The 26,450-nt window shown below is 38.3% G+C and overlaps 1 protein-coding gene across 8 annotated transcripts in view; it reads right to left on the bottom strand.

Annotated features, from left to right (window-relative positions):
- Nucleotides 1-615: 615 nt before the first annotated feature.
- Nucleotides 616-26,450, bottom strand: part of SDG25 (SET domain protein 25) — a 30,416-nt gene continuing 4,581 nt past the window's right edge. For 2 of the 8 annotated variants that reach the window (XM_088951225.1, XM_088951224.1), the window contains exons 5-19: nt 24,093-24,413; nt 23,505-23,840; nt 23,112-23,417; nt 22,379-22,879; nt 21,925-22,285; nt 21,667-21,807; nt 17,088-17,515; nt 16,874-16,996; nt 16,659-16,739; nt 10,997-11,050; nt 10,756-10,907; nt 7,219-7,276; nt 7,079-7,137; nt 1,787-1,954; nt 616-927 (exon numbers count right to left, since the gene is read on the bottom strand). In XM_088951225.1, coding sequence (XP_088807351.1) covers nt 7,255-7,276; nt 10,756-10,907; nt 10,997-11,050; nt 16,659-16,739; nt 16,874-16,996; nt 17,088-17,515; nt 21,667-21,807; nt 21,925-22,285; nt 22,379-22,879; nt 23,112-23,417; nt 23,505-23,840; nt 24,093-24,413 — 2,826 coding nt within the window. In that variant the 3' untranslated portion in view covers nt 616-927; nt 1,787-1,954; nt 7,079-7,137; nt 7,219-7,254. Of the gene's footprint in view, nt 928-1,786; nt 1,955-7,078; nt 7,138-7,218; nt 7,277-10,755; nt 10,908-10,996; nt 11,051-16,658; nt 16,740-16,873; nt 16,997-17,087; nt 17,516-21,666; nt 21,808-21,924; nt 22,286-22,378; nt 22,880-23,111; nt 23,418-23,504; nt 23,859-24,092; nt 24,414-26,450 lie in introns of all 8 variants that reach the window. The other 6 variants (XM_088951223.1, XM_088951222.1, XM_088951221.1 and 3 more) reach the window with 4 other exon arrangements.

Below are 26,450 nucleotides of genomic sequence, written 5' to 3' on the forward strand. Positions count from 1 at the left end.
CTGGACAGTCATCAAAAGATAAAATCTTTCTCCTTAAACATTGTCAGTTTGGTAGTTTCAAATTATACGCTCAGCTAAAAACAAAAGATTGCACGTTTAGCTTGGATATGTGCACCTGCGTTTATTTGGAAAAACTCAAACTTATGATTCTTTGTAAATGGGAATCATCCTTGTAAACAAGATGCTACACAAATGCCAGAACGCACAACATCAAGTGAATGAACCATGCAATTGGTGAAAAATTTGGGCCAATTTCCGCTTAATACATTTTTAGGTTCCATAGTATCATACTATCATCAAAATGTGCAATTCACCATTTGAGGAGGCTTGGAAAAACCTGCTATTTCTACTCTTCGACCGTCTTCCACTATTTTTTTTTTTTTTGGGGGGGGGATTAAATTAGATATATATCAAATATCTTGCAACTAAGACAAGCATCCTATAATATGTTCTTTTTATTGATATTTTAGGGCCAAAATATTAAATCATATATTGATCCCTCCTAATGTCAAGACTAGGAAATCGGCAATCTACACAATTCTGGAGTGAGCATTGGAATAACAGGCAGTTTCAGGGAAATTATTGCCATAATTCTAATTGAAAAGAACACCCAAATTTCAGAACCAAGGAGAAAATTTTCCAAGATAAACTTTATTCCTTGTGAGATTTTTATTATATCAATAAGTGAAAATTTAGTTTTATAACCGTACAGAATAATATTCAAACTGCTCCATGCGTAGAAGCAAACCAATAACCAAATTTACAGCTTTAAGTGGAGAAACTCATCTGCAACTTGAGATCATCTAAATGCTCGTACAGCAACCACCAAAATTGGCATTCATGAACTTACACCCATTTCTCATTTGGGAAACTAATGAGATCCCCATCAATGCCGGTTGCTATTGAGATCAGGCACAAAATTATTACCTGAAAATCAAATCAACAGCAAATGGTCACTATCAAAATACACTCCAGAAATTGCACCCCTTTGACCTATGTTTAGTACCCTATTCATAGATTATTCATAAAGAAAAATGATCATTGGCTAAATGGGCACCTAGTTGCCTAAGAAACATGGGCATGTGCCCGTGTCTCCAATCCATCTTAGACCGTTATTGTTTATGCCAATACAAGGTTACAAATGCTGCCTGGAAAGAACATTGCAAAAAATGTTCTGCAAGAGTATATTTTGTTACAATTTCAACTAATATTTTATTACTTCATTACAAGATGGTTTTGCAATAATTAGTTTTTTTATGATCATCAACTAAATATTTTAATATTTTTAAGATTTGGAAATGAAAGATACAATACAACACATCACATGAAATGTCACAGACACGTTGAAAACATAAGAAAAATGATGGCTAATCGCATAGCAGATCTAGTTACCTAAACGATTGATAGGGTAAAGTAAAATAACAATCTACAATATAAATGACACAAGGGCACAAGGAGAAGGTGAGCTTAGTATGTGATGACTAGCTGTTCTTTCCTTAAATCATGCCAACCATGAACATATATTTTTTGAAATATCTAGGCAAAATTTTCAACCAGGAAGTCGGAGTAAAAGATGTGAGATGACATATCGCCAAATAAATTTAGTATTCAACCCCCTCCCCCCCCCTTGCATGTGCACCAACCATACTGTTATGTCTGTGTTAGACTAACATGCTCAAGGAATAATACACTTGATATAAATGTTTATTGAATTCCAGCAGCAACTACAGATAATACAATAGAACAAATATCTGAAATACTTTGGTTGGGTTTTCTAGATACATACAAAAGATGATAAAGCCTTGATAAAGATTGCTGTCGTAGCTCGTTCTCTCTTCATATTGCAGCTTAAGCTTCCGGCCAGGTGGGAGGGGGCATGATAAAAGCTTACAAATGCTTGAACAAATAAGCAGCAACTTCAAAGATGCACCTCAATGCGAATGATTCAGCCCAACTATAAGAAAAGATAAGCATGACCATTAGAAACATTTGCATTGTCATAAATAAAAAGCATGTCACAAGATCCAGATCTGATCAGACAGTTGTTCTCAAGCGCATCATTAGAAGGCTAATTCCGCTCCAGGTATTGTAACAACAAGACAAAAGGAAAACCATTATTTGAACAGAACTTTCATTAACATGAAAACAAAAAGTATATAAAAACCAACCAAAACCTCTTATTTCAGGTTTAAACTCAACAGTAGCTCATTTTTATGCAATGTAACGATATAATTCATAATTTCTCCTTAAACAACTTCAAGAGAAAGACGCAAAAACAAAGAACTTCTATAATCTGTTTACTGGCACGAGACAGATTGGGATAGATGAATTAAGCAAAATTTGGAAGCAAACTAGAAAAACTCGTTTACATTGAAGGGACTCATTCACATCAAACAAAGACCTCAAAATATGATTTTTCCTGAAAATACATATTTTGCCAGTTTCCACACCTCAGCCTTGCGGAAGAATTCCCACTCAGAAGTTTTTGAAGGAAGACAATGTGTAAATGAAGATTGTGGAGAGGGACCTCACAGAACAGCATCCTGATGAATTGAGAAGATGGTTTTCGACGAGGGACACACATCCAAAGTTGAAAGATAGGATGAGAACCTCTATGAAGACTGCATGAAGTTTTTTTTTTATTCTTTATCCATTTCAATAAGAAATTTGTGGTAATTCCTCTTGTCAGAGCAAAAGAACAGGATTTGAAGACAACCCCAACGAGCTTTTGAAAGAAATGTAAGATGGTGATCATTAATCAGAAAGACACGTACACAACAGGAAGTATAAACATAAACAGAAAGACAATGAGCATCACACCTCACTTGCTAGGTTGTCGGCCACCAAATTTAGCACCTTTGCCCTCTAAGATTTTCGTACGTGAAAGCATGACTAGATATCCTTCGTTTTCATTTAAGCAGTGAAACGACTCTTACAGCCCCAAGCCATAGAAACCATGCTCCATATAATGTAGTTGGATGAATCATCCTCTTGTAAGGAAGAGACCAAGGGCAAGTCTTTTGGCAATCCAATACCCAGAAATCAATGTCAGTCAAATATGCATCTCCAATATGGATGCAATAGGGCCCAAAAGAGTATCCCATTTGATCTAATTAAGATCCTATCCAACCCAATTATCTATATACTTTCACCAAACTACCACCACACTACTGCTTGATCGCTCCTTTGATCATTGAAAGTGACGCCCACTTGTGAACTGGTGGACCAAGGGATCCACTAAACTAGGTGTAGAAAGCAGTTTCCAGAAACCCCAAATGATTGCATGAAAAGCAGCTTCTGATACAACTGACCCCAAAATGGTTGGGATAATGCTTTGTTTAAGTAGAAAACAGAAAGCTACATGTAAAGATCCAACACACTTTTTTTCATCTCCACTGATTGCTTGCAATTGCAAACCTTCTATTGTATGCCCAACATCTACAACACAGCTATGGATGGAAACGAATGATTTCCTCAAATAACAATAACAATAATAATAATGTCATCCTAGAAAATGTTAGCTTTCTTTAAAATTTTGAGTCTCTTTAATTTCCTTACAAGATGGGCACTTTTTCTTGCACTGCAATATGAAAGAGGTGTTGCTTAATCTTGGGAAAGTCTGCACATAGGTTTTAAAATATATATTTTCAAATAAATCTAAAAGGATTCCTAGGTTTTCTTGACCTTCCTTGAATTGAGTTTTGACATAAGGAAGCTCAGTTTGTTTTATTTAGGTACCTTATGTCGTTCCGTATCATGGGTTTCAGTTTTCAGAGGAACTGATTAGTAGCTCATCATTTGAGATATACTCAGATTACTAAGAAAAATATTATGTTACCCATGGGGATCATTCTTCTGGTCGCCCATGGAGAGTCTCCAGAACATGTAAGATGCTTCCTCGGTTTGTATCAAGAATTTCTGATAGTAGAAGAGTTGAGCCCTCTATTTTGGTAGTTGCAGATTGCGGGTGGGAAGAGAACTGGTCTGGCAGATAATGAGCATTAAAAATGGCAAACTAATGTAGGATTGAAACACTTGATCTTAGCCAAAAGGCCAAGAGAGGAAATGAGAGTATCAAGTGTAATGCAGGATTGAAACAAATATAATGATGCTGCAGTTCAATAAATAAGGTAATAGATATTTCAGTCAGGCTGACTATGAAGTGTTGAGGTTCAAGTTGACAAATCCCTGGAACTATGCGATTGGAAGAGTCAAACGATTCACTTAGGCTGCTTGAGCTGGTTCTAACCAATTATATCCAAAACCACTATATCTAGAGGTAGGTCAGGTTTTGTTAAGGCAATACTTTTCATCAGCTCTGGTAGATTGCAAGAGTCAATTGATTCACTTAGGCTGCTTGAGCTGGTTCTAACCAATTATATCTAAAACCACTGTATCTAGAGGTAGGTCAGGTTTTGTGAAGGCAATACTTTTCATCAGCCCTGGTACTTTTGACAGTGGCATGATAATTTAATCAGTTTTAATGAGGGTTGATCCCTGGGGTAGTTACAAAGGGGATACATCCTTGCTTGTGGGCTTTTAGAAGGTTTCACAGTCTCAACTTGTTTCCAGGAAGAGAAAACAAGAGGTGATAGATACAGGTAGTCACCATATTGGTGGTGGTGGTGGTGGTAGAGGTGGGGTGTGGAGGGTATGGCAGCAGAATCTAACCTTGACCATAATACAGTAGTCTTCACATTGAGAGGAGGCAATGGAGGCTACTGCGTCAAATGGATTCCAAAAACAAAGGATTTTTTGAATTTCGTATATAGTTCTTCATAAGATTATGGGATAATAGAATAAGGATTGACATCTAGCACACTACATACAAGGTTGGTGGGCCAGCCGGATCAATCTGGATCGAGTTATAATTGGTGTTTTTTTATCAATAGTTATAATTGGTGTTATTCATGATTAGGAAGTTGGCTTAGGCCTAGGTTGTAGACAGGGCCTTGTCAAAACATTCTGTCATGCTGAAATGCCAACTGCCCACAAGTGTGTGTGGGTGATGCATATGCATAATAGACATATAACCCTCTATCAGAACAAGAATGACAAAGGCATAGACTGTTCTAGAAATGAAACAAGAAAAGCAGAGATATATTCAACTTCATCTGACCTAGTACATCAATGTGAGAAACATCCCTTTCCTTGTACAAAGATGAGTTGAGGGGACAAATATTTCCTTATATACTTGGGAATGTCATATTCTTTTAATCAGAAGAAGACATGGATTCCACCTTAACTTGAATGCAACCACAAGTAGAGATCTCCACATTATATAGGGAATAGATCGATCTGGTATTCTACGTTAGTATGTCAACGCATTTCAATTTAGATAGAACATACCAAAACAAATTAATGCAATGGAGAAGTAAAATAGTTACAATTATAAAAAAATAACACAAACAAAAATACAAATGTTTTGATAAATTAGAATATATATATATATATATAAACTATAAATATATAAAATATATTACAAATCCTTTAGAAAAAAAAATATATTATAAATGCATCAGCAAAACCTTTAGGACCTCACCATTTCCATGTCCTATTCCATGCAACACCATCAGTTGCGGATTGCTAAAAAGCCATTGTCCAAAATTCCAAAGGCTATTTGAGGTAAATAGCACTGTTGGAACTTAGAAGACCTTGCATGGATTTTTGAAGGTGGGCAGAAAAATATACATGCATAGGGGCAAGTCAAGGAGTGCCTTTTGCTCCATTGAACCTGGAGGGACAAGAGGCAGCCCTGCTTTGAAAGGATACTTTCTAGGTGGTGGCCCAAGAAAATGAGTGCAAACCACTGAGAATTCTTTGATGCCCCTAATACCACCTTCTTGTTTACCTGCTTTGACTAATGGGCATGATACATCTCAGAACACAGAAATGCCCACGCATATCATGTCAACAATAGCTGGTTGGTCTGAAATAAAGGGAATTGAGCTTTTCTTTGGTACAGGTGGTTCAATGAGCTGGCAATTTGCTGCTCTTTGGTTGTTTTTTGTTGGGTGGGTTGTGAATTTTTTGCTTCTCAGGTTATCTTTCTGTAGGTCACTGTGACATTTTGAACTAGCCTATGGGTGCTTCTTTGTATGGTGACTAATGTATACAGGTCAGTGAGGTGTTCCTTTTCTAAGCCACTTCATGTTATATTCCTGTCCTAAGCTTGATGTTTCTCTAATCTTTTTCTCTGTTCGTCAACATTTTCTTATTTTACAATAAAAAAATACAACATCGGAAGAATAATGAAGTGGATTGAGGTGGAAGGTGGCAATATCTTGGAGATGGATAAGAAAAACGATGAAGCTCACAAGAGAATGTAAAAACATGTCAAGTTGGACATGGTTGAGTCTTTGGTCACTAGAAGTTGTATCATTGTATGTGTAGCCAGTCCACAAGTAGTAGAGGTAGGAGAAAAAATTGAGGTAACTTTGTTTTATCAGAACTTGGGTCCTCTGTTATTCGAAATTTTTAAAATCCCTCTTTCGCTGACTAGTTCAGGACCTTCAGCTTGTTTTTTCCTAGGGATTTCTTCTTTTTTGTCAGTGGTTGTAGACGATACTTGGGGGGATGATGGAACAGATTTTGTTTACACTGCATTTATTTTTCTTTTTTTATTTTGTTGTAGTTACTTCTTCCATTTATTTTTCGGTATCTTACCTCATATACAGTTTGTGTTCCTCTTTACGCAACTAAAAGGGACATTGTCAATATTGGTCCTAGATATCTAGGTCTTGGAAAAGGTGGACTGTATTCCTTTTCGTTTAACTATTCTTTTTTATTTGGCATCAAATACATTTGCATATAACTTTAGCAGCTCAATTATACGAGTCAATACCATACAAATAACAATTCCTATGACTTTATTTTACATTCAGACTTTGTTGGGGGTACGAAAGGAGGATCTTGAAGGATGAGAGTTGCATTGAAGGGGCAGATCATATTTGCAAAGGCATGGCCACAATCAATTTTAATTATTAATCAAAAATCTAATTAGCAAACAATGAACTATAATTAACTATAAAATTCCTCTACCAAGGAAGGGAGGGAAAATGGTGGAAACAATATATACCTCTGGTAGTCTGTTATTCTCATGTTTCCAATGTAAGCAGCAGGTTTTAGACAAGCACACTGCATGAGAACAACAATAGATATGTAGTTCAAGTAAGAAACATGAAAGACAAAGACATCCAATATTGTTAATGAACATACATGGTATACACCGGTGTAGCAACTCTTAACGACCTCCTAGTTCATTGATCCACGACACCTGAACCAACCAAAAAATAAGCTATTAGGGCATTACAGTGATTGGAGAGAAAATGGCATTGCCCAACTTGAGAAAAAGAGCCTAATAGCAACATCTAGAATTCAAAAAGCTCTTAAAATAGCCACATTAAGAAAGCATTTCTCACTTCCAAAGGTGGTTTATTAAAATAGCAGTATGACCCCCCACCCCCAAAATCTGATCTCTATTAGGGGTGTAGTGGATTATCAAGATAACACCCTCAAACAAATCTGTACAAAGGATGTACACAGGTGAAAAAATCTCTCTTTGGATTATGTCCTTTATGGTGTCACAAATCTCTACAGGGAAGAGCCATCAAGTTGGATTATGTCACAAAGAACTCTGCTGAAATCACGGGCTGCTAATTGGCGCAATGGCCCAAGAAGTATCTAATCTAGGTCTCCTCTTTGGCAGGATTCCAATTTTATCAAATTTCTGGAGCTTAGCGGACTTTAAAATGCCAATCATTGACTAAAAAGTTCAAAAAAAAAAAAAAACAAGTCACTTTCTTTGGGAGCCTGATGAGTTGAAAAAGGACCAATTGATCAATTGGAAAACAGTGTGTAGGGAAAAAGAGGAATACTCTGTTCGGTAAATGGATTTGGTAGTTTCCCAATGGTTGGACAAGCTATGGCATGCAGTAAAGAATTCATGGACTGGAACATAATGGTTGGGATGCAGGCCTAATTTCAACAGATTCTTTACCATCCCCATGAAAAGCCATTGCTTCCATACTTGACTTGTTCTCATCCAATATCCAGTATGATGTCTTGTCAAGCAACAGAACCACGTTTTGGAAAGACCTATAAACAGAACCACGTTTTGGAAAGACCTATGTTGAAGGATCAACTACCAAGGATTTTCATCTCTTTGACAGCCAATAATGTGTATTTAGCGTCCAATTGTCTTGCAGTTTTGAACCAATGGGATGGCCTGGGATTTGGAATTAGGAAGGGATCTTAGGGTTTTGAAACTCCAATAATTGCTTTATGGAGCAAAGCTTTAAAATGCTGTGAAAGCATGACACAACCTTCTTCGTTTCTTTTCCTGAAGTGTGCATGCCTCTTGCGAAACACATTCGAGGTGTATGCCTTAAGAGGCATACAGACCTCCAGCGTACGACTCAGAGCATTTTGAGTGCACCTGACTAGGAGGCACACCTCCAGGAATATGCCTCAGATGCCTTCAAAAACATTAATTGAGAGGGGCATTTATTAATCCCAATTCCACTATTCCAGAATCTAAATCTCAGTGTCCTACTATTTTGCATGTGTTTCTTGACCTTTCAAAGGACCCCCCTGAACTGGTTTACCCAGTACACAGAGAGGACATATACCACCTTGAGCTAGAGCATTCTGCTGGGGAAGTATTTCATGACAAGGAAAAATTTTGCAAGAATCTACAGTGGAGAATACCTTTCTGGTCTCTCTTAGACCATATTTGCTCCTTTTCAAAGCAAAATTCTCTGATTTACATTTTTTCCTCTCCATTTGGTGACAGGTGGTTTCCTAGGACCTGAAGAGCATTGTTCATTAACTCAGTTTTCTCTCCATCAAAAAGGAGAGGTTTTATGGAGGTGTACAATAGCTGCTGTTTTTTGGTGTTTTGGGGAAGAAAGAAATGCTAGACTATTCAAGGATGAAGAAAGGACGGCTGAAGAAATCATTGAAGAGATAACCATCAAAACTGTTCATTCGGTAAAGACAACGCACAGCTGTCTTTCACATTTTACATCGGATTACATCATCAGAAAGTTGGAACAGGTGGCTAATTCTTCCGGTATTATGTCTTTCCAGCAGCATGTTTTCCACAACTTGTATGTTGACTTTATATACAAAACATATATTATATATTATATGTTATATATTATATACACCATATATTAAGTTTTTTGTATATTTTATATAAAAAATATTTTAGTATTCATAAACTACATATAAATTTATATTTATATATAATTAACTCAACATTTCATTTTTATACTAATTAATTATATGTACAAGTTAAAAACTAATTTATTTTTTATTTATTTAAATTCTACCTTATTTAGACAAAAAATGAAGCAGAATCAAATGACATCCAAGTCAAATAGGATTTGGAATCCAATCCAAAATCCAATCAGATTTGGATTTCCGATTTCATCAGTCAAATTCGATTCAGATGTTGCTGAATGCCTGAACCCAATCCAAATACAACCCAATTTTAGCCCTAAAAATAAATGCCCCTCATGCCCAAAGAGATTTCGCAAATGGGTGTTAAAGACCCCATATATGCATTCAAATTAAGAGCAAGTGCAATGAACTCTACAAATCAGTCATTAATTTGTTTTTGTGATGAGAAACTTATATAGATTAGTGTATGAAAGACATGTTCTTCACATAAGGTACCATAAGATGTGACACAAGTGGCATCACTTGGTAGTTTTTAACAACCCAAGAAAAGTGCATTGTACATTAGCTATTTGCCTAAAGGTAGAGACCTCAGGACGTTTTCCTTGAGCTTCGCATTCCTTTTAAGACAATAAACCTGTTCTATAGCTTTTAGGTTTTCCTTTTTTTGGCAATTATAAACAACATTATCGGTGAAACAAACTGCATATAGAACATTTTTTAATTCTGTTAGAGACAGCCAATATGAATGTAGAGTAGAAGCAGTGCTGTCAGACTAAAACCAGAACAAATGATCAAACTGGTAGCCAAAACATGTGAAAATATCCTTTTACAACCTATAATATTTCTTGATGTAAAAAAAAAAAGAAAAAAAAAACTTTAAAAGACACTCTGAAATAATTTCTTATGTTTGTTCTTTCTTATTCTAATTTTTAATTGAACGAGGTGAATGCTTGAACAGGCATTCAGACCTTTCAACCCATGAGCCATGACTAAGACTCAATGGCAAAAATGGTTGTCCTGTCTGAGTCTGACAGCACCGTGCAGAAGTAAAATGTATATATTTGTGTTTGTTCACGTTGTATATATTCCATAGATCAAAAAGCAAAAACTAATATACATAAGTGCCTGGAGAAAGCAAGCAATTTTGATAAACAAGTACTACAATAACATATTTTATCAGTAACTAATAAAAATTATTAATGAAAAGTTTGTAATTATATTTCACACATAATATATGGAAACATTGAATCAGGTTGTCGAAATGTAAATGGAAGGGATTTTGGGCTTCATCCAAGAGAAGGGCCAAAAATATAATGCCTCAGAAAAAGGGAAAAGTAAAAGAGTTCAATTTCGCCCAATTCAGTGGACTCACCACCTATTTCCAAATTTAAGCCTCCACTAATGACAGAAAATGATGGGATCAAAATCCCACCACATATAGTCTCCCTATATCCCTACTCCACCCTTGAAACCCACCAGATCCAAATACACCCTAATTCCATTAATGAATTAAAACTAAAAAGGTTCTCTCCAATATGGTATAAGTGCTACTAATCTTAGTACAAATACCTCTTTGAACCACAATTGCATGGAATTTTTTTCTCCTCAAGTGGGAACTTGTAATTATATGTAATTTCTTCACCAGCAGCTATATGTCGTTTTGCATAAATGAATATCTTCTTCTGACCATCAACAGTGATGACCTTTGTATAGCAGTTGGGCTGAAAGAAAATTTAGTGGAAGAAGGTAATCAAAAAACTGAATACATTTGGATTCCTTGCAACCAAATTGTTAGTAAATTACACAATACCTCACATGAATGGTTTATAAATCTTGCAACCCCACCACGCTTTGTAGCATCAACCTAGAAGCATTAGGAGATATGAATGCTTAAAGATCAATATCAACAGGTAAACTAGTAGTCAATAGTCAACCAAGGTGCCATTGTATGTTAAGGAGTTAAAAAACAATATAAAAAGTTGCATCTGCACTGTACAACAGAAATCTAGAAGATCCAGATCTTAAATGACTGGCAGAAAGTAAAGAATTAAAGGCATGGCATCAGGTTACACAGTCCAGAAGAATCTGATGTATTCATGTCTATGGATTGTGTTATAGACACCTTTATTGGGAAGCAGTATCGCCGCCGACAGCAGCAGTAAAGGGTGTTCTCGTCTTATCTAATTCAGTTCTCATCTTATCACGGTGTTCTCATCTTTATCTAATTCACTGTCTTATCTTATCTGTTTTCAGTAGTATAGATCAGTAGGGAGTCTATGGATTAGTAGGGAGTCTTATCTGTTATGTGTTCTTATCTAAATTCAGTAGTATAGATCAGTAGGAGTCCTCCAAAAAGTAGGATTCTTATCTTCTTGTAATCTCCTATTTAAAGGAGCTAATGATATTCAATGAGGCATCGAATTTCTCAGTAGAGGAGTTGGTGATCTCTTGGACAATCACCATTAAGGCGCCAAGATAGGCAACTCAAGAAAAGGGAGGAACAAGGGGGAACAAGAGGTTCTCCCCGTTGACCAACCTGTGACGAGATCCTATTTGTGGGCCCTTAACAATTTGGTATCAGAGCAAGGCGTCATGGGTGACCTTGAGCAGTTGACAACTAGGGTTCATGAACTGGAGCACAAGCTCGTGGAAAACAGCACGGAGGTGCGCGAGATCAAGGAAGACGTCTGAGAATTAAGGTGCATGATGGAGCTCTATTTTTCTAGCAAGGAGAGAAATCCAAAAGGGGCTGCAACCACACACGGCCGCCGACCAGACACGGCAGAATCGTCCGGCGAGCGGCAGGTCGTCGCCCTGGGAGTCGCAATCGTTCCCAAATACAGCAGGCTGGAGTTCCCTTCCTATAACGGTGTTGGAGATCCGTTGGGATGGCTGTATAGATGTGAGCAGTTCTTCCGCAACCAACGAACAGAGGACAGAGACTAGGTAAGCATGGCCGCATTCCACATGACGGAGGAGGCGCAACTCTAGTTTTATAGATTAGAGCAGGAGGAACCCGGGCTCAGTCGGACCCAATTCAAATCCTACTGCCTACTCAGATTTGGGCCCCCTTTAACAAGCAACCCATTAGGCGAATTAATCAACCTCAAACAGACGGGAACAGTGGCTGAATACCAGCGCCAGTTTCAGACCCTCCTTGCAAGAGCATCATCGGTACGACCAGGCCAGCAGGTTGACATGTTCACCGCAAGGTTAGCCGAAACCTTGAGGGTGGATGTGGAGATGCAAAATCCCTCCAACCTGGTTATGGCTAAGAATTTGGCTCGCGCTTTTGAGCGCAAGCTGCAACTCAGTGGTGGAACCTTCAGTATGGGGCGGCCTCCGACAACATGGGCATCCCCGAAAACACTTGGCACGGCCCCATCTTCTGTAGCCAGCCGAGAACAAAAGTCACATACAAGCAATGTTTCCAGATCGGAAAGTGTGGGAAGCAGCATAGTGGCACCCCCCATTAAGCGCTTGTCTAGGGCTGAAATGGCAGAACGCCGAGCAAGGGGACAATGTTTCAACTGTGACGATCTCTATTCGGCGGGACACAGGTGCAAGAGACTCTTCCGCCTCCTGGTGGATGAGCAAGAGGAGGACGAGGATGTACCCTCTACGTTAGAACCCGAGATTTCTCTCCACGCGATCACAGGAATAAAAACCTCTCAAACTATGCAGTTGCAAGCACGGGTAGCGGGAAAACCAGTATTGATCATCATTGATTCAGGAAGCACACAATTTTGTAAGCAAGCAAACTACCCTCCAGCTGAAGCTGCCAATGGAAGTCAAACCACGACTACAGGTAGCCGTAGCAAACAGTGAAAGAGTACACAGCCCAAGCATCTGTAAGGACGTCCAAATACATGTCAATTTTGAATCTTCCTTTGCTGATTTGTTTGTGCCATCCTTGGATGGATTTGATATAGTTTTTGGGGTAAAGTGGTTGATCACCCTGGGCCCAATCCTATGGGATTTCAGCGCCCTATCGATGACATTCCACTTAAACGAGAAGCAAGTCACTTGGCAAGGTAACGTGGTAAAAGGCTAAAAACCAACAAGTACATGTGCTCCAAGGTGAGATGACGCAGGCAGCAACCATGGAAAGGCTCCTCGCCAATTTTTCAAACATCTTCCAAGAACCCAAGGGACTTCCTCCTTCCCGAGCTTGCGATCACCGGATCCCTCTAGTGACGAGCTCCGAACCAATCGTCGTCCGACCTTATCGCTACCCACATCTGCAGAAAGACGAGAATGAGAAGCAATGTGCTGAAATGATGCAACAAGGGATCATCCACCTTAGCCATTCTCATTTCCCCTCGCCAGTCCTGTTGGTGGCAAAGCGGGATGGCACTTGGAGATTTTGTGTTGACTACAGAGAACTCAATAACCGGACTATCAATGGGTATAAGGATAAACTCCCTATACCCATTATGGACGAGTTGTTGGATGAACTTCATGGTGCCCAGTATTTCTCCAAACTAGACCTAAGATCGGGATACTTTCACGTCCAAATGGCTTCCGAAGACGTTGAGAAGACTACCTTCAGAACTCATCTTGGCAACTTTGAGTTTTTAGTTATGTCGTTCGGTCCCACAAACACCCCATCCACATTCCAATCCTTGATGAATGAGGTATTTCAGTCCCACCTTCGCAAGTTTGTTTTTGTGTTCTTTGACAACATTTTAGTCTACAGTAAAACTTGGATAGAACATGTGCATCATTTGAGGATTGTTTTTGAGCTCATGCGCCAACACAAGCTCTTCCTTAAACGGTCCAAGTGCTCCTTTGGGGAGAGCCAGGTTCTTTAATTGGGTCATGTCATTAACGGGCAAGGTGTAACGGCGGACAGTTCCAAAATTCAAGCAATCAAGGAATGGCCCAGGCCCAAATCTGCCAAGGCCCTCCGCGGTTTCCTCGGTTTGGCAGAGGCTTGTTGGTTGCCCCATTAACTAACCTACTGAAGAAGAATGCCTTTCATTAGGACGACGCAGCCGATGCAGCTTTTGCAAGTTTAAGGGATGCCCTCTCCACCACTCCAGTTCTGCAATTATCGAACTTTAATCTCGAGTTTACAGTTGAGTGCGATGCACCCGGCATAGGGATTTGTGTCGTACTACAGCAACAAGGGCACCCGATTGCCTTCTTCAACCGTAAACTTGCAGTCCAACACTGGCGTTTGTACTTATGGGGAAGATCATTCGTTGTCAAAACTGATCACTATAGCCTCAAGTACTTGTTGGAGCAGCGTCTTACCACTTCTCCCCAACAAAATTGGATTAGCAAGCTGCTTGGGTTTGATTTTCGGGTTGATTAAAAGGCGGGATCTTTAAATCGCACCGCGGATGCATTGTCTAGGCGTGACGAGGACACTATGCTTCTTTGAGGGATTTCGCGACCCCGAGTCATCTTATTAGACAACATCAAGAAGGTGGTGCTACAATCAACGAAGTGGATGACCCTTGTTCAACAAATTCAGACCAGAACTGCCGACCCCAAATGGTCCCTTCAAGACGGGCTTGTGATGTATAAAGGTCGAGTGCATCTTCCAGCCAATTCCCCTCTAATTCCCTCCATCATCTCCGGTATTCATAACTCCACCCATGAAGGCATTCAGAAGACATTGTACCACGTCCAAGCAGATTTCCATTGGCAAGGTATGAAGGCTTCTATTAGGGACTTTATCCAAAACTGCTCTACGTGTCAACAACACAAATGGGAAAATCTGCATCCTGCTGGCCTTCTTCAGCCCCTTTCAATCCCAGCACAGATATGGGTCGATATCTCCATGGATTTCATAGAGGGACTACCCAAGGTTGAGGGAAAATCGGTTCTTTACGTGGTGATGGACCGCTTCTCTAAGTATGCCCACTTCATTCCTCTGTCACATCTGTATAGTGCTACTTCTGTCACCCACGTCTTTTTCACCCACAATTTTCCGTTTACACGGGTTACCGGAATCGATTGTCTACGACAGGGACCCGGTTTTTACTAGTACCTTCTGGAGGGAACTGTTTCGGTTACATGGTACCACTTTAGCTCTTTCTTCCGCTTATCTTCAATCAGATGGTCAAACTGAGGTGATGAACCGAACGATCGAAATGTATCTCCGTTGTTTTGTTGGGGATCAACCGCGACGGTGGGTTGATTGGCTTCCTTAGGCCGAGTACTGCCATAGCACTGCCTATCATTCTTCCCTATGAATGACACCTTTCCGGGTCGTCTATGGCCGTGAACCACCTCGTTTGTTGTCCTATGAACCTGGTTCTACTCGTTTGGAGGAGATTGATCGTTCCCTACAAGAGCGAGATGCCCTTCTGGTTGAAGTTTCTCTTCGCTTACAGCAGGCACAACTACGCATGAAGCATGCCTATGAAAAGCATCATCGGGAACTTTCATTTGAACCTGGGCAGTTTGTTTGGTTAAAGCTTCATCCTTATCGACAGCGCTCCTTGAGCCGCAGGGATGCTCCTAAATTAGCTCCTAAGTTTTATGGACCTTTCATGGTTTAACGGCAAATTGGTACGGTTGCATACCAGCTGGAACTACCAGAGCACAGTAGGCTCCATGATGTCTTCCACATTTCCTTGCTCAAGCCGTTTCTGGGTACTCCTCCAGACAATGTTCCCCCCTTACCACCCTTGAAGGACGGCAAACTCATTCCCCAACCTCAAACTATTGTTCGCTCCAAAATTAATCGAGGTGTTCTTGAAGTCCTGGTGGAATGGGGCAGCTTACCATTGGCCAAAGCTACCTGGATCCCTTTGACTGAGTTTCAAGACACATTTCCTGGATTTGAGCTTGAGGACAAGTTCTTAGTCCAAGAGGGGAGAAATGTTATGGATGCCTTTATTGGGGAGCAATATCGCCGCCGACAACAACAGTAAAGGGTGTTCTCATCTTATCTAATTCAGTGTCTATCTTATCTGTTTTCAGTAGTATAGATCAGTAGGGAGTCTATGGATTAGTAGGGAGTCTTATCTGTTATGTGTTCTTATCTAAATTCAGTAGTATAGATCAGTAGGTGTCCTCCAAAAAGTAGGATTCTTATCTTCTTGTAATCTCCTATTTAAAGGAGCTAATGATATTCAATAAGGCATCAAATTTCTCAGTCAAGACAGAGTAGAGGAGAATTGGTGATCTCTTGGACAATCACCATTAAGGCGCCAAGATAGGTACCTCAAGAAAAGGGAGGAACAAGGGGGAACAAGAGGTTCTCCCCGTTGACCGACCTGTGATGAGATCCTGTTCACGGGCCCTTAATAGATTGAGTATATCATGTCGAAACATTTTTTATAGATTATGGAACGGTTAACAGAACCAGGTTGCTTGAATTGAGTATATCATGTAAAAACTCATGCAAATGTTCGTCATGATTGTTTAAAAAAAAATTAAAAAAAAGTTCCATAAAGCACCAATGATAATAAAACATCAAAAAACATGAAAATTGAGAAAGCCTCTTTGCTCACCACATAACCATCATCCAATCTAAACAGATAGCTGCTGCCAATTCCCATCTTTTCATATTGGTGTTCACGTATATCGGATATCTATCATTTCACAAAGCAAACTTATAAAAAATACATAAAAATACAAAATGATCAAAGAACAAAAATAAGGAAAAGAACAAAACTGAAGCTAAAAAGCAAATAGCTTAAACAAGAGTTGTGATATCAAAACTTACTCGAGGACGAATTAACTCGCCTACATATTCAATTACAAAGTCTTCTGCTTCAATTGGCTCAAGAGCAACCAGACCCCAATCATGTATTTTGCTTCGCTGAAAACGGAGTCGCTTTTTCCTTGCCTAATAAGATAACATAAAATACTTCAAATTCATGTGACTGAGTAAAAAGAATGAGGCTTTAACTAAGAGCTCAAATTCATGCTTCCTTTACCTTACACTGAGTTGCTTTCAAAAGATCAGCTCCATCTGCAGCAGCTAGAAGGTTACGAAGCTTAACTCTGTTTGTCCTTGCAGAAAGGCCTTTTCCATTTGAAGACTGAGACAAACTAATCTCAGAATTTAAATATTGCATAGGAACAACTTGAGTTCCCCTAACACGAGCTCTGTCAGCAGGACTTGCATTCAGTGACCACTTGTGCCATTCCCAGCCATTAATAGAAGCCCGAGCACAGCCATCAGAAGAAGGACACGGATTTGATATTCTGTGTTTAGTAATAGATTTGAACTTGCGCACTGTTACTTGCTTACTCTTTCCTTTTTTTGTAACACCAGGATGCTTAAGTTTCAAAACCTTAGGTGGGGGACACAATTCTGTGCCATCAATCAGAAGCTTCCTTTTCAGATGAGATACTTTGGTTGCTGTATGCACAAGAGCAAAACAATGTAACTTTGAGCAAATAAAGGTGAACAAATCATTACAGTATCTCAGTTAAATTCAGGAATTTGAGCAAAGAAAGGTAAACAAAAGAGGGTATACTTATGAAAATAATGTAACTTTGATTGAAAATAATGAGTTTCCTTTCTTCTTTTCTTTTATCTGAAAAAATGCAACTTTGATTGAAATGCTTTACCCCAAAGTTGAATATGCAAAACCTAGACATACTTTATCTAATGTGCTCCAAGAGAGCCCAATAGTGCATGAATAGACAATTTAGAAGAATCCTTGGATTCTTCAAAGGCAGCCACAATATGATCAAATTTTGCAAGTACTCTTACCAAAACTTTCTCTACAATTTTCTTATCAATTCACAATCTCTACTATTCTTGAGAAATAGGCTTGAATTTATTCACCATCTTTCATGTGTAAATTATCAAAATCAGACCACAAAGATTGAAGTTTGATAGAGACTACATTTCCGAGTCAAGTAAACGAAGTAATTGCCATCAAAAACTAGAACTAAACTTGGAGAGAAATTGAGAATAGAATGGCTTGAACTTGATGCCATGATTTGGACAATGTGTGGAATTGGGCAACGCTTTAATACCAAATTTGATAGGGCAGTGAAATATGTGGGCCGAGACACCAAGGGCCAGACTAGGTGATAAATACAAGATTACAAAAGCATGATAAAATTGAAAAGAGAAAACTTGGCTTACTCCAAATCTTGAACTGTTTCTTAACTAGAGAATTTCTTCTTCTCTACTTGCTTCTACTTTCTTGGATTACAAATGAGGTAGCCCATTTATAGGCAAAGGCTTCTTCGTAGCTAAGAAAATCATTAATTCTGAACACTAACTCTCATGGGACTCCTAGAGCCACATTCATGCTAGTAAATTTTTGCCTCTTCAACTCCCCCACTTTCATGTTCAACTCCCACGTTCATAATTGACTTTCATAAATTATGAATTAATGTTCATCCTGGATCCTGTTGCTTTCTTTGATATGTATAGTTTAAACCATCAATCCTTACGGGTTACAACAGACAAGATAGTAGATGAATCACACATTTTATTCAAATGCTCATTCAAATCATCATCATCCATAAGCCTTGGCCCAACTATATGAGGTCGGCTAAATGAATCGGGTTTCAACATTTCATTTTGTTCAGTGCCATATCCATTAGTAAAGCATGAGCCCTTAAATCATACTTTACTACAACCATGTCCATTTTGATCTGCCCCTAGATTTTCTATTCCCTTCAGCTTATGATGGCACACTTCTTCTTACAGTTGTTGCAGAAGGTCCTCTGAGCACATGACCAAATCAACTTAGTCTACTTCAGCTCACACTTTTTCATCTATATCCCTTTGTGTATATTTCTGACCATGCCTTTTCTACTCTTCCCACCCATCCATCTCAACATTCGCATTCACCTACCACATAACTATGGATGCAGCTATCCATATTGCCTATTATTCTCTAATTCTACAAGCAAAATCCTCCTTAACATCTCTTTGTTATGGATTATCAAGAAAGTGACTGTTTTAAAATCACAAGGTGCAAAAATGGCGCAAGAGCCAATTTGCACCTGAGGCACAAGAGGCACAAAGCGAGGCATGCGTCGTGCAAAAAAATAAAATAAAAAAAGCTAAAAATCAATAAATGTCAAAAATTTTAAAAAATGCCAAAAATTTTAAAAAATGCCAAAAATTTTAAAAAATATCAAAACATATCAAGCATATAATTAATAAAAAATGTAAACTTAAATTTTAAAATAAATGTTTTAAAAAACCTATTATCTAAAATTAAAATACATAAACATAACATGTAAAGTGTATTCAAATGAGAACTTAAAAAATAAAATCAAACATATAAAACATTTTCAAGCATGTAAAGCTCACAATCTCATTTTTTTTCCTCAATTGCATTACTTCAAGTAGCTGATGTGATGTAAAACATATTACATTCCTGATTCTACGAGCCACCTCTGTGACACACTCCTCGAGGCAAGCCCAAAACAAATTTCTGTTTACTCCCCAAAGCAGTTACCATTAGTCTGACTCTAGTTAAATCCCCTTGTTCAATTGGTCCCGAGAACATTGCCAACACATCATGATTATCATTATTTATAGTAAAAGGCCATTACTTGCACATCAGACGCTTGAAAGTAATGTGCAAGCCAATAAGGGACCTGAAAGGGATTTTAGAATGCTTCCTCATCAAAGTCGGAAATAAAGGATGGAGGACGATGTAGGTATCTCCACTGGTTTCCTTGTCAACATGGAGGAGGGATGTTGAATTTTCAATGAAAGGATAATGTGGGAATACGATAAACACCCTAATTAATGAGCTTCAATAAGTAAAAAATAAATAAAAAATCATTCCCTTGGACCAGACAGTAACCCATCAAAGTGACCAAGTAACTTTGTCTACATTTCCCTAGCATTAAAAAGAAAGCATTCAAGCATCTGGAAGAGAATGAAAGGAGATCAAGGTTACAAGTAGACATCAAGCCGAACTATAGGATTCCCAGCTCTTAGAGATGTGGCAGTTCACGGGCTAATGAGTTCATAATGCTAGTAACCCTTGAAGCACTAGTTAGGAGAGAAAAGTATGGTTAGATAAAAGGGAAAAAAGGAAAAAATAAGGCAACAGTGATTTTGACCAAGCCAGTGAATGGGTTTCTATGTTTTCTATTGATGAGTGTCCATAATATTTATTTTGGCACTAATGGTGCAAGATAGCAGGCCTTGCACCTACTTTTTATACCTCCCAAAGAGAGTAAAAGTATTTCAACATAAGTCTCGAGAAGCTGGCATGTTATAGGTCTTTTGGGTTAGCTTACTAAAGCTGGTTTCTTTCACAACTTTTTGTTGTATCCATATTTTTTCTAATTAATGAAATCATTTCAGAGTTATTGATCAAAAAAAGAAATGGTAAGATTATTGGGGGCATGCTCCCTGCAGTTGTTTTCAGGTCTATATGGAGTGAAAGGAACAGCAGAATTTTTGAAAGAAGAACCTTTCAAAGTAGATGAAATCATATGGCTGTCAGCTAAACTCTTTTCTTGGGCAACAGCTTCAAATCTTTCAACTGAAGCTCCTTTGTAATTTATTCATATACTGCTATTGTGTATCCTATTATCATGTATATCCACTACATGTAGATGGGGCTTCCCCCTCTATACGATTAATACAATATACTGATCCATGTTTATCCTGGCAGTACTTGGATAGATTCACTCTCATGCCTGATATCCTTTCCTTAGTTTCCAACATAAGCTTCAAGATCATGGTATCCACGAACTGCAAATCAGACACCACCATTGAACCCCTCCCAACCCTGAACCCCCTAATTACAATCGTATCATCTCTAAGGCTGAACTCGACAACCAAAATAGTGAAAACCCATGATGCCAAAAAGATATGATATTGGAAGGCTTTGACCCATCACAACCCCATAAATTTTGATGAAAACTCACCTGATTGGTTATTACTTTTATGATGCCAATTCATTGGTCGTAAATTTTTCCGATATCATGTCTTTCTGGCATCATAGTGGAACCCATCAAAATAAATAACAGAATATTTTCCATTCTTTAGTGATTTCTTGCATTCCTGAAAGGTTTTGATTGATCCTCAAGTATTTACCAAATCAGTTTTTAATCCTTCTTGATAATTCTTAGTTGTGAATTCTTTTTTACTGCATTCTTGCTTCCTGAAACTCATCTTTCACTGCATTCTATCTTGTTACCTACAAGGTTTGTCATAAACATAAAAAGTTTCTCATCCCCAAAACAATACAACACCACCACCCTATGGTGTCACCTAGGTGAAGGATGATAACATAAGCAACTAGCACCTTGTATTAAGTGATGCAGTTAGTTATGTAACATATCTATAGATGCTTTGAATACAAATATTAGAGACAATACCAGTATAAAATATTTATGCCTTAAATTCAATGATGTAGCAGCTTTCCAACTCCTGTGTGGTGGCATGAGTATTGGGAGAACAGAACATGTTTTATTCATATCAGAATGATAGGAGCGCACCATAAAATACCAAAATTCTTTACTATACTCATTTGCCCAAGATCAACACCCCAAAGAGTCACAAATAACACTTACATTTTGCTTTCTTTTCAAGGTGATACCCACAGCGATCTTTCTGACCATTATTGAAAACTTTGGCAGATGCACTAGAGTCTTCTGCTGAAGCAGAGACCCCTCCTACACCACATTCAATGTCATCTGGTTTAACCTCACTTCCTGCACAACATCCAAGATCCTTGTCATGATAATATGACTTATATGAAATATTAATTTAAGGACTTATTTTCCAGTGTGACTACATCTAAATCAAACAATGGAGAAATGAAGGCATACTTTTAATGACAAAGCTGATCTTCTTTGATACATGACTAGTAGTCTTCTTGGAAGATGAGAAATTTTCAAGCAATCTATATTCATCAACATGCAATAATGCACCTTTAGAAAGAGATTCTGTTCTGCATTTATTTGGTTCACACTTTTCCGGAACCAAATTTATATTTTCCACTTCTGCCATCTTAGCCACATCTCCAGGAACTTCCTGAGTTCCAGACTTGTTCATATGGTGATTCAGTAATCCATTGCCCACTGAGACCCTACCGTGTGATGATAATGCTGGCTTCTTCTTTGATATTTTTTTCTTGCGGAAATATGTATAATCAGCAGCTTTTCCTTTATAAATATTAACAGTTCCTTCCTGAAAATAAACCATAAGCAAGAGAATTTAAGAACATAACACATGAACAGAATTGCATTACAAACATGAATGCAGAGGGGGAGAGAGAGATACCTCAGTGGCATCATATTCATAGTTTTTTCTTGAATACCATGACTGAAAACACTGCCACAAAGCAGCATCAGAAATAGAAGAACCACACTCTTGAATGACATCATCATGCAGCTTTTGTCGGCATAGCGCCAGGGCAACATACAAACCAATCTTAGGAACATATTCATCTGACTTGGCTGGTCGAACTTTGACGTTCGGCAACAGAACTATAGATCTAGAATTATCTTCAACCCCAGGGGGTGATGGCTCATCAAACTCAGGATAATCAATCCCATCAGCTACTTGTAAGCATAATCTTTCAATGGCACTTGTATTACGATTAAATAGACATTTTTCTGATTGGGAAGAAATGGTTGAATGGGTGGAAAACCTTGATGACTGCTTCACAGTTTCATCATCATCTGATGAAATAGATTGTGCAGAACTATCAAGAACTTCCTTAAAATCCTCAGCTACATCAATGGAATCCTTGTGACAATGCTTATCAAAATCAATAAGATCCTGCAAACAAAAATAGGAAGGTTAAAAAGGAGCATATCAATTTATACGCTGTTACCAAAAAAAAAAACAAATGACACAGCTGGTTGCTGTATCAGATTTCGAATTTACAGGTATCCACATATCAGCCATAACCACAACAAGCAAGCACAAGTGAATCCACTATTAATACTCTACTATCTCCACAAAAAGCAGGCGGAAAACGTAACACCCTAGAAATTCTTAAGAAGAATACCTCACTCAATATATCACCAAGTGCAGAATTACTTAATTTTGCCACTTCCTCCTTGACAAAAATTTCAAAGTACTCAAACAAAGCCAACTTTGCTGATACATGTAGCGCATTTTCTATTCCATCTTGGATATGTTGTACACTATTGAGAACTTTACTGGTGTAAAGGTGATTCTCTTCCAGTGGTGATTCCCCCGCATGAAATGAAGAAATTGAATATGATCTGGCATGACTATCTTTGTTCATCATAACAGGTTCAAAACCAGGAGGGCAATCAACCCCGTAAGTAGAACATTTGTCAGATTGCACCTAAACAATTTCTGAACATAAGTACAACAGAAATAACACATAAATCACAAGAAATCTCCCATGGTAATATAAAGCTTCAGCAATCACCTTATCGATCATGTCTTCAGAATCCTTGAAAAGCTTATCTTCACCAACAGCAACTACAATTGGTAAAATAGGATAACCAGACCAACGCTTTCTTTTTCGCCAGGCACAAGAACAATCTGCTACAGTGTCATAAAACACAGCATTCCAGAGGAGTTGCATACAAGAGTCAAAAAGCATTCTATGGGCTATTGATAATGTCTCGCAAAAGTTTTCAATGCATCGAACAGAAGTTGTATTTGCTAGCATTTCTTTAGATACTCCACAAACAGGAATCACGGGGTCAGATAATGAAAGAGGCACCGGAAGAGCATTTCCAGAAGCAGCAGAGTTAATATCCTGCACATCCCCAGACTGCTGAAGCAAGAGCAATAAAACACTGTAACCTCAGAGCATACAACTTAGACAGTTCCCATGGTACCGAAAAGGTCCAGTACATAAAAGAGTCCAACCAATCAGAACCCTACGCAAATTTGAGTAAAATATCAATTGATTGGTTATTAATTTGTTATGTACCATACCTTTCCGGTACTGCAGTGAGACTCTGCAAATTATAAGAAATGATTATTCTTTTAGGTTCATGGATATTACCCCTTCCTCAGCAGAATGAGTCTTATAAGCTTGATCTGCGGGCTCCAGTTTGAGATGTTTCTGAGATTTTTTCAAAGCCACAAACTCAGGAATTATACTACTTATTATCTCATCTATCAGCACTCGACGAGCTGCCTTCATGATTCCAGTGTGTAATTGGGCAGATACTTCTTCTGATATTTGAGACATGAAGCATGGCAGAGATCTAGCCTTGTGGTTCCCAGTCTGCACTTCAGAATCAATCTCAAATCTATCTCCGTTCCATGTATTTATCATAGATATCAGGGTAAAGGGTTGAAATTTGTTCTGTGCATGATAGATCTACAAAATGAAAGCTAGTTAGCATAATAAGAATATAAAGATTAAGGCAATATAACAATCAGAAATCACTATTTTTTTGGAGAAAAAATCAGAATGATTAAATGACCAATGAGAAATCCAATTGCAATGAAACATGTTATGCAGTACACTTGCATAAAATTGATGGCATCTGACTACATAAACTAATACTGTAGCTCAAAATATTAGATAATCTTTTCTGGAAGAAAATAAATGCAGCTTCCGAGCCACTACAAATGTCTCAGACAACCTCTTCAGTTTTTTTTCAGTTACCCAAGGTAGAATGATAACTAAATCGCAATATAAAATCCATTCCATAATTTTAGAAGACAATCAAGCACCAAATGTTTTAATAAAATGAAGTATTAGCCATAGCAATCCAAAGAACATGCAGTGCCCACTTTGAACCATCAATTTTTATTGGTAAACAAGAAAAGCTTCCACGAGTTAAGTTGCAATCATTCAAAGTATAATGTCAAGTTTCCTGCTGATTCATTCACATAATTATGTAACGAATTTGTTTAGTACTATTAAAATTTGACACCTCAACATCATTTCAGCTACATATGCCTGGATAATTCAAAAAAATTATTTTAGAATGACCTTAAAATATTAGAATAATGAATAATTTGCATATGGGCATGGTTTAGAATGTTAACATATTTCTTTTCCATGTGTACTGACACGAAATACTACCACAATAGACATATTCTCCGATAAAACTACTTGCACCATGCCAGTACACGAGATGATATTATAACATGATGAGTTGGCAACAATATTGTAGATATGTGGAGTAGTAGTATTATTGCCCACCTAATGGAAATGATGACCACTTTGAGTTAGGTTTGAATTCTTGTTGGATGTGACGCTCAATCTCTGTTTTTTGAGAAAGGGTAACTTTCATTAACAAAAAAGGGGAAGGATATACAGGATGTATAAGAGATACATCTGTCCAGCACCGCTCATAAAAACAAAAACCAAAAAAACCTTCCCTACCCATTAAAGAGGAAGCTCTATATTGCTTTACAAAAAGTCCCTACCCACCCCAGGTTTAGCTAGAGCATCTGCCACTAAGGTGGCGTTTGATTGCACTTTTCAGATGTCTGAATTTAAAAATGTTGCTTTTCAGATGCCACCAATCGTTTGGTAAGCCCTCTTATTAGAGATCTGAAATTGGATTTCAGATCTTAATTTCTAAGAGATAGTGACTGCTTAATGGGTCAGACATAAATGCCCTTAAAAACTTCTAATATTACATGTTTTGTCCTTCGCGTAAGTCGAACCAAACCTCACTGCGAGTCTGCAACCTAACGAAGCTCCACCGCCACCACCGCTGCAAAGCGGTAGTTCCTTCTCTCTCTCTCTCTCACGCTCTCTCTCTCTCCCCTACCTTCCCGTCACCGCTGCTGCATTGGCTCCTTCTCTCTCTCTCACGCTATCGCTCTCTCTCTCTCTCCCCTTTGTCTTCCTGTCACCTTCGCTGTAAGTTGCAGCGGCAGTGGTTCCTTACCTCCCTCGTTCACTCTCTCTCTCTCCCACTGCCTTCCCATCACCACCGCTGCAAGTTCCTTCTCTCTCTCTCCCTGTCACCTTCGCTGTAAGTTGCAGCAGCAGTTCCTTACCTCTCTCGCTCACTCTCGCTCTCTCTCTCTCCCACTGCCTTCCCGTCACCGCTGCTGCAAGTTCCCTCTCTCTCTCTCTCTCTCTCTCTCTCTCTCTCTCTCTCTCTCCCTTGTCTTCCCGTCACCACCGTTGCAATTGCAACAGCAGCGGTTCCTTCTCTCTCTCTCTCCACTTGCAACGGCGGTTCAGTGAGTAGTAATAATAATAATTTTATTAATTATAAATTATTTCTATTAATAATTATTTATTAATTGTTTTTATATTTTTACTAATTATTAATTATTAATATTTATTAATTATTTTTATTAAACATTGTTAATTATTTTTATTAACTGGTAATTTTTAATTATTTCATTAATTTTGAAAATTATTTTAATTTTTATTTGTGTAAAT

This window comes from Nelumbo lutea, chromosome 6 (assembly GCF_056320005.1).
Source record: "Nelumbo lutea isolate HS-2025 chromosome 6, American lotus-T2T, whole genome shotgun sequence".
NCBI lineage: Eukaryota > Viridiplantae > Streptophyta > Magnoliopsida > Proteales > Nelumbonaceae > Nelumbo > Nelumbo lutea.